The sequence below is a fragment of the Salvia hispanica genome, chromosome 3 (assembly GCF_023119035.1).
Source record: "Salvia hispanica cultivar TCC Black 2014 chromosome 3, UniMelb_Shisp_WGS_1.0, whole genome shotgun sequence".
Lineage (NCBI taxonomy): Eukaryota > Viridiplantae > Streptophyta > Magnoliopsida > Lamiales > Lamiaceae > Salvia > Salvia hispanica.
The window spans coordinates 30,500,568-30,509,217 of NC_062967.1; the positions used below are offsets into that span (position 1 = coordinate 30,500,568).

The window sequence follows — 8,650 nt, forward strand, 5'->3', positions numbered from 1 at the left end:
ATCGAAGACACGTGGTCTTTATTTCAATTTTATAATTTTCCATTTTTGTTTCTTTCTAGGGCTTTGACTTCTGAGCTAGTCGGCAACTTATTCGATGACCTCGCGCACGAGCTTCATGGTTTTATCGCGAGCTAGGTGGTGCTATGTTCGTTGCTCCTGTTCCTAATGTTTTGATTTGCGAGCTTGCTAGTTGGGATCATTGACCAACATTTAGTCTGAGTATGCACGTCAGACTTTAGTCGAGAGCATCATATATAAGTTTAACTTATCATACTATATTTTGAATATTTTTTTAAAAAAATTACAAGCTTTTAACACGTTTAAACTCAAAAACTATTTGTTTATATGAATATCACACAAGTCGAGCTTAAAATTAAGCTCTCGAATATGATTTTCTCGAGAATCACATGGACCAAGCTTGAACTGAGCTCGATAGTAATATTGAAAGGCAAGCTCGAATTATGAGTATGGAGTTGAATCGAGCTCGAATACCTAGATCTTTAAATGAGCGGAGCTCAAGTTGTCTGATACTCTTTCTGTTCGCGAATAGGAGTCACATTCCTTTTCGGCACGGATTTTAAGAAATGTTAAGAAACGTGTGTGGAAGAAATTAGTGGAATATGAGTTCCACTTGTATGTATATTAGTTTTAAATGATATGTGAGTGAAATGAGTTAGTGGGATGTGAGACCTGTTTACCATTTATAGTAATAATGAATCGGGACTCTTATTCACGAACGAATAGAGTATGAGGAGCCTATGGCAAGTGACGCCCGACAAATTTCATATTAAATGAAATATAGTACTATATGCCCTTCATCCCATTGGTGGAGGTTCGATTTGCAAGATTTTACTTCAAAAATAAATATGTAGTGCGTTTAGTTCATGAGATTCAACCCCACAATTTAATTCTAAATAGATATTCATGGAATAATTAATGATAGGTAACCTCTATGATTAAAATAATCTTATAACTCAATTCTAGATTAAATTTTAATTCTATTTTATACTTAAAATAGAGAATATAGGATTGTATCAGTTGATTGAAGCCATGAGGCGTCGATATTAGAGTGTCGTATTATTATTTATTTGGGCCCAAAATTCCTGCTTCAGGCAATGTAAACGGCCCGCGATTCGGCTGGAGCCCAACTAATGAAAGTAGCAACTTCCTTGCTGGTCGTGTCAGCAAAACCCTAATTGCAATTTCCCCTCAACATATAAATCGCCGTTGCGCGAAAAAATCCGCGAGGTGGAGCTGAATATTGACGAGCCAAAATGCAGATCTTCGTGAAAACCTTGACCGGAAAAACCATTACGCTCGAGGTTGAATCGAGCGATACAATCGACAATGTCAAGGCCAAGATTCAGGACAAGGAAGGTTAATTCCCCCCCAAAACTCTCTCTTTACGCCAATCCCTTTATCAGAATATCATCAATTTATGCTTCAACATCGTTTCTACTCTGTATTTTTGTTTTCTGTTTCAGGAATCCCTCCGGATCAGCAGCGTCTGATTTTCGCCGGAAAGCAGCTTGAAGATGGGCGAACTCTTGCTGATTATAACATTCAGAAAGGTTTTTCTTTTCTATTTTTCTATTAATTTATAGTATGTTCTCGTTATCTCTAGATTTCGGATTACGCGATTCAAACTCATTTGTGACCTCAAGATGAGGCAAAAAACTAGTTTTTCATTATTGCATATCATTACACTCAGAAAGGTTCTTTTAAATTTTTTCTGAACGTTTGTTATTTCTGGATTTTGGGACTAGTGAATGAAACTGTTGTATTTTGCCCTAATTTTCTAAACCGCAAGCATGAATTACACGATTCAAACTCATTTATGAATTCAGTATGGGGCAAAAACAGATTTTGATTATTGCATTTTCATTTGAGGCTGCTTAGATCATGGAGAGTGAATTATTTATATGATAATGGATGTATGTGCAGAATCTACCCTGCATTTGGTTCTGAGGCTTAGGGGTGGAATTATCGAGCCGTCTCTTATGGCTTTGGCTAGGAAGTATAACCAAGACAAGATGATTTGCCGCAAGTAAGCTTTCCTGTTGTTTAGCTGGTTGTATTAATTCAGTTGAAATGTGGGTTTTTTTAGCTGTTTTTTTGATGATTCTGTAAATCTTGAGATGTATGGTCAGTTGAACTGTGTGTTCATAGCTGATTATGTATGATTCAGTATATATTGAGACGTATGGTTTCTTGAATAGTTAGTGGCCTCATTTGTGTGGTTGTGATAAGGTTGGAATATGATCTGACGTGCACTGATATCAATAGTGGTTGGTGAAAAAACATGCTTAGATTACTTTGTTTTTAGTGCTATAAGCACCTACAAAGTATTTGGAATCCAATTTACCCGAATATTTGATCTTCTTCAGATTAAGATAGAATGATACAAATTTGTGATTGTTAATAATCTGATTAGCCTAACCAGTGAATTCAAATATCAATTTAATCTCAAAACAAGGCTTGACAACTTGCAAGCATTTACATGTATGATCATCGTTATTGTCACATATATTTCCATAGTCTTTTCATTATCTCAAAATAAGGCCCTTGACATTTGAGAGGAATGTTCAGTCATTTGTTCAGTTTAAGGATGGTAATTTACCATAGAGCCTCGTTAAAAGATTGTTTATCACTATGTATTTTGGTTCATCCCATTCCCTTTTCATTTTATGTTCGCACCAGCCTTCATCACATCTTTTCTCTAACAGGAACCCTCCTATCCCATATTTGTCAACTTTCTATCTAGAATTTAAATTGTATTACTCAGATCATGATATTTTACACCTTTTCATTTTATGTTCGCACCAGCCTTCATCACATCTTTTCTCTAACAGGAACCCTCCTATCCCATATTTGTCAACTTTCTATCTAGAATTTAAATTGTACTACTCAGATCATGATATTTTACACTTGAAACTGCAGATGTTATGCTCGCCTGCACCCTCGTGCTGTCAACTGCAGGAAGAAGAAGTGTGGACACAGCAACCAGGTATGATGCCTCGAACATGTGCATGGCACCTTGCTGACATTTTGAAGTGTGTCTAATGGTTACTTTTTTCTGCAGTTGAGGCCAAAGAAGAAGATCAAGTAGATTACTAGATGGATCAGTCTTGTTTTTGGTTTGTTCATGAGACTTGATCTACATAATGCAAGATTTTGCTAATGTTCTGAATTTTGATGATGTAGATTCAACTACAATGAGAAAGACTTCATTTATCATCTTGTTATAGTATTGATTACTTGAGTGTGTTATATGCCTTAGTTCTTTTTCCTGAATAACTAATCCCTCTGTGTAGATGTCAAATTTTTCTTTTCTATTTATCCTGGAAAAGATGTTACATTTCATTTTTTTTAAAGTAAATTTTTGTTAACACTTTTAATTATTTCTTCTCTCTTTATTATTCCTACTTTTGCCTTTTTCTATTATTATAATAAATTATTTTTTCTAACATTTCCCAAAGCCTTGGGATGATAGGAGAATTTTTTCTGTTATGAACTTATTCAAATGGGTGAAATATTGGCTTTCAAGGGTCGAACTTTATGCTTTAATTGATTATATATCGATATGGAATTTTTTGGGGTATAATTCATAAATTTCGTAAAATTAAATCGTTGCGAAAATGGATTATAAGAAAAAAGGTTAAACTTGTAATGTTATTAACTAATTAATTGATGTTCAGATGTAACTCATCTCCAATTTGAAAACAACTATAATGTCGCATATATTTCCAGTTGAATTGGGAAGAGTACTTGACGTCTTGACCAATTAATCTATTTTTATAGCTTTTTTTAAAAGGAGAAGTAATGCTTTTTCGTAGCTTAAATATGTTAATCGACCAGCTCATTGATTTCTTTATTAAGTTACATCATAGGAAATTTGCCTCATTTGCTCAGTTAGTTATGAATTGTGACTCATTTGCTTTATATAGCTTTTAATTTGAATTTTACCCTGCCAAATTGTTCAATCAATTACAAAAGGCTTTTCTCTTTTTATAATTATATAGCCACGGAGTACTATTTTTTATGCACTAACTGGAGTAACAGAATGATGAAAAAAAAGCAGAACGGTCAAAGTAAATGGAGTGTTATAATAAAGCCATAATTGTGGGGAGGATAATATATGATTTTGTCGGCAACAAATCACTCAAAGGAGCTCAAATTTGATACATGTACTGTGCCAAGTAATAATAATGAAGTAATTCTTTTTATATTATAAAAATATTTTTTAACACTTAATTAATAACAATATTACTAAAGGTAACATTTTTGTGAAAGAAAAAATAAATTACCAAAAAAATGTAAAAATATATTCGATAATAGTAATAAATATTGAATAAATGTTATATAGTTTAAATTAATTTATATTATAAAATAAAATGTACTAATAAGCATCGTAAAAAAAATATAACTTGCTAAAATATTAAAATAAAATCTCCAAATGATTTCTTTATAAATATGTAGAATTGTTTGTCATAAATCTAATTAATTATGACATAATAATTATATACTTTTATTATTTATTTTATAGATTATGCGTGTAAGATAATTTTATTACTATTGTAATTCCAATATTAGCCGTTGCACTTACAAAGAAATACTAGTATACCTCAAGTTTTGTTGCATTCCTATATTCATTCCATAAACATATATACCTAGCAAAGTAAATATTATTCCATTCACACAATTATTTTATTTCTAATTTCATTATATTCCCACTTTATTATTTCCATTAATTTTTACCAATGACTTTATATAATATTTAGAAATGCTAATTATAACTCCTCGTGAAGGTGGAGGGGCTTATTTGTGTTGGTTTTATGTTGAGGGCATTTGGCAAGTGGATAGAGAGATTGAATAAGTAAAGAAAATGGAAAGGTCATAATTGAATAGCACATGAAATATATTATGCTTTTCCACCAACAAAACGCATTACATCTTATTATGACCATGTCTCATTTTGACTTATACACAACCGGCGGGTATTCCATTTCTTCAATATCACAAGTGACTCACTAATATAAATTTATTTGTCACATTAACTTAAATTAATATACCCAAAATTTAATGCTACTTTTTCTTTAGGTCTAAATTAATAGGTTGATTTATACTGCAAATTATAAATTTTTAAAAAATATTTAATTAAACTCTAAAACTATCCACTTAATATCAACAATATATTGCGTTCATATTTTGGGTTCGGAAATGTTGATGTAATTCGTCATTTATATTAGGGCATAAAGCATGTCGCTTTTGTGTCATGTCATGTCATTTATATAAAAAACACGATGCGTTCAATATTTTTTTTGAGCCGAAATGGTGACATAATTCATCATTTGTTAAATATTAGCGCGTAAACATGTAGCTTCTTCTTGTCATGTCATTTGTAAAACTAAAATAAGATGCTTGCGCGGTTGATTCCACCTACGTAGCAGATAACAAATTAGAGATTTTATCCTCTCTTTGATTGTTGCTTTTGTTTCGTGTCGTATCAAATGCTCTATATGTTTGCGAGAGATAAACAAAGCATTATTTACTCTGACAAGATCTAGTGTGAAAGGACTTTGAACACACTTCCAATGCACACATATTATGTTGGTCGATCGTGAAAAGCATGACGCGTATGCGATAATCAAGTATGGATCAACCAACACAACTTATTTTGCTGATGATGAAGTCGGTTCTAGCTCGGCAGCCACCCACGACAGACTACTTATCTCAAAGTCCACCACCTCAAGTCTAAGATTGCAAAATCGACACGCTTCTATTTGCTAAAAACAACTCTAGGACCAATTCTTACAAAATTTCATAAAAAGATTTGGACACACTCCCTCAATAGAAAAGTAATATAATTATGATATTTTATATTTCATTCATATATCTATTTAATTTTCAAGTAGCTTATTAGCTTGATTATATAATTTAGAGTTTTAATTAATTTATTAAAATTCTAGAAATATTATAATATGGCAAAACCTTTGATCTTTTCTTCCAGAAGTAGAAACCCCACTGCCTTCGCGTATACATTAAGAAACCCATCGCAAACGCGTGTATAAATACGCCTCCATTTCTTCTTCATCTTCATCTCTTCCAAAATCCCCAAATCCTCCATATCATGACCTGCAACATCCCCAAATCCCTAACCGATTCCGCTTTGACGCGCTTCAAGCTCGCCGTCTCCGCCTCCGATCCCTGGCCCTTCTCCCTCTCCTCTTGATCTCTCTCCTCTTCTTCTGCTCGAAATTGTACATACAAATCTCAATTGCCATGGGAAGCAGCGGAGATCTGAAGAGCGGCGGCGGCCATCACCTCAGTTTTCATCTCCAGCACGGCGGCGCGGGGCGGCGGGGCATTCCGAGGGGATGCGTGGCGATTACGGTGGGGCAGGGCGCGGAGCAGCAGCGGTTCGTGATCCCGGTGATGTACGTGAACCACCCGCTCTTCACGGAGCTGCTCAGGGAGGCGGAGGAGGAGTACGGCTTCGATCAGAAAGGCGCGATCAATATCCCCTGCCACGTCGAGGAGTTTCGCCAGGTTAGAGGCTTGATTGACCAGGATGCGACGTCGAATCACCACGTCCATCACCACCACCACCACCACGCGCATCACCACCAGTTTTTGTGCTTCAGAGCTTGATCGGTAGTGGTTAGCAGGTTATGGTTGTGAATTGATTGTGAATTTTCCTTTTGATTTTATGGTTTGATTCATAGATTTGATCTTGAAGGTGTGAGTTTTACAAGTGTTAAACTATGATCCGATTCGTATCCAATCAAAAGTTTACGACAAAACACACAAACGGAGTTTGGATTTAATCGCAATTTTCCGATGATCTAGTCGCCTCATCGATGTTTTATAATTGAATGATAGTATCATTAGACGATATAATATATTCACCATATGATTTATTGGCTAATATATCAAATGTGCAATTTTATCAAATTAATTGTGAGATAATTGAAAACAATTCTTACCTTTTTTATTTTCTAACTAAATTACAATAGTAGTACGTTATAGGGTGGAGTAATATTAAACGAATTTCGTGTTATTTACAATTTTCCCAATTACATAAATCTCATATCACAAAATGTTACAAAATCTCGAACTCACTTTGACGACATGTTAGTTTTAATTCGTTAGCAAACATATTCTCCATAAACACTCAATTTCATGCTTAGCTCATCTAGAAAGATAAACATTAATATTTAATGGAATTTTATTTTTTAAAAGTTAATATTTCACAATCTACTTACAAATTAGCCAACAAACTTGGAAGTTTGAATTAATTTGCAGTTATCCCACAATCTAGTAAATGTTTTTCAATTATACGACGTTGTTTTGTGTATTAATGGATAACATCATTCGTCACTTGTACGTCTGCGTATGATTTTTTTTACTATCAAGAATGTACTAAAAGGGCAAACATATTGTCCATACATAATTTTACTGCCAATGTTTAGCTTAGCTCATCCAGAAAGATAAAAATGGAATTTTATTTTTGAAAAGTTATTACTATGATAGTTTGAGAACACATAATCAATCGTGCCATGTGCAAATCAAATTAAATGCATATGATTAAGGTTTGAAATTTTGTTTACGTAAAGAAGTAAAGAACCGTACTTGTAGACTTTTAAGTAAGGAATAAGATACCAACTACACGCACCTACGCTTATGTGATGCGGCGAATTTATTCACCCCAATAAGAGCATCACGAACGGGGGAGTGTTTTTCACGGCTTGAGGAACGAGTACGAAAAATTCACGCGTTTGAGGTGGCCATTTTAGGCACACTTTCACACGAAGGCGTGCATGATGTATGCAGTGGCGGAGCCAGAAATTTTACGGTGAGGGGCCCAAACGACCATTGAAATTTGTGTTCAGTGCTAATGAGATACGGAAACAGCTCGAACATAAGCAATATAGAAAGCCACACGTGAAAAATAGATGATGAATTTGTTAGAATATACTATAACACCAATTTTACTAATAATAATATGTTTACATATTTATAGATCAGATAGTTAATGTTCCAAAAAAAATTATAATCAAAGAAATAAATAAAATTGATTTTATTAATAGTATCATGCAATATTTAAAATATTTATAGAATCAAAGAATCAGTTTGTACTCTGAAAATCTAATATGAATGAATATGAGAACATAAAAAAAAATTACTAAATCAAGAAGAAGAAAAAAAAGTAAATGAACAAGAAGCATAGACTAAATGATTCAAAAATGTAAGGAGCATATTTTTAAATATGAGAACCGCTCTGGGAGAGTTTCAAACCTTGAAACTCACAACAAATGACCAACACTGAGACCAACTGCACCATATTGTTGATATATTAAACATTGCATACACATAAATATATAGTAATTAGGAAAATGGCTGAGGGGCCCAAGAGCCCCCTGGGCCCACCGTGGCTCCGCCCCTGGATGTATGCCATCATGTTAATAGATAACTAACAGTACATATAATATAATATACAAAACACAACGTAGTCTACCCATAAAAACACTATCATACTAATACGGCATTTGGATTTGAAAATCAGGCACTACCATACCAAAATAAGGAAAGATTAAATGCAAAAAAATGCATTGGGAACAATATCCTTTTGGAGTTGAAGACAGATCCA

At 33.7% G+C, this 8,650-nt stretch overlaps 2 protein-coding genes across 2 annotated transcripts; both read left to right on the top strand.

Moving 5' to 3' along the window:
- The first annotated feature begins 1,190 nt into the window (after positions 1-1,190).
- Positions 1,191-3,270, top strand: LOC125212461 (ubiquitin-60S ribosomal protein L40). Its single transcript, XM_048112643.1, has 5 exons — positions 1,191-1,377; positions 1,485-1,571; positions 1,945-2,047; positions 2,941-3,007; positions 3,083-3,270. Exons 1-5 carry the CDS (start codon positions 1,275-1,277, stop codon positions 3,107-3,109), a joined length of 387 nt encoding a protein of 128 aa, XP_047968600.1. The 5' UTR covers positions 1,191-1,274; the 3' UTR covers positions 3,110-3,270.
- Positions 3,271-6,046: 2,776 nt separating this feature from the next.
- Positions 6,047-6,805, top strand: LOC125212463 (auxin-responsive protein SAUR32-like). The gene has a single exon (XM_048112646.1). It carries the CDS (start codon positions 6,283-6,285, stop codon positions 6,649-6,651), a length of 369 nt encoding a protein of 122 aa, XP_047968603.1. The 5' UTR covers positions 6,047-6,282; the 3' UTR covers positions 6,652-6,805.
- Positions 6,806-8,650: the final 1,845 nt, after the last annotated feature.

What these genes read in the sequence shown, in the direction of transcription:
- LOC125212461 (XM_048112643.1), top strand. Translation starts at nt 1,275, where the DNA reads ATGCAGATCTTCGTGAAAACCTTGACCGGAAAAACCATTACGCTCGAG. An exon ending in CAAGATTCAGGACAAGGAAG is followed by an intron (nt 1,378 to 1,484) that starts GTTAATTCCCCC and finishes TTTCTGTTTCAG; the next exon opens with GAATCCCTCCGGATCAGCAG. An exon ending in GACAAGATGATTTGCCGCAA is followed by an intron (nt 2,048 to 2,940) that starts GTAAGCTTTCCT and finishes TTGAAACTGCAG; the next exon opens with ATGTTATGCTCGCCTGCACC.
- LOC125212463 (XM_048112646.1), top strand. Translation starts at nt 6,283, where the DNA reads ATGGGAAGCAGCGGAGATCTGAAGAGCGGCGGCGGCCATCACCTCAGT.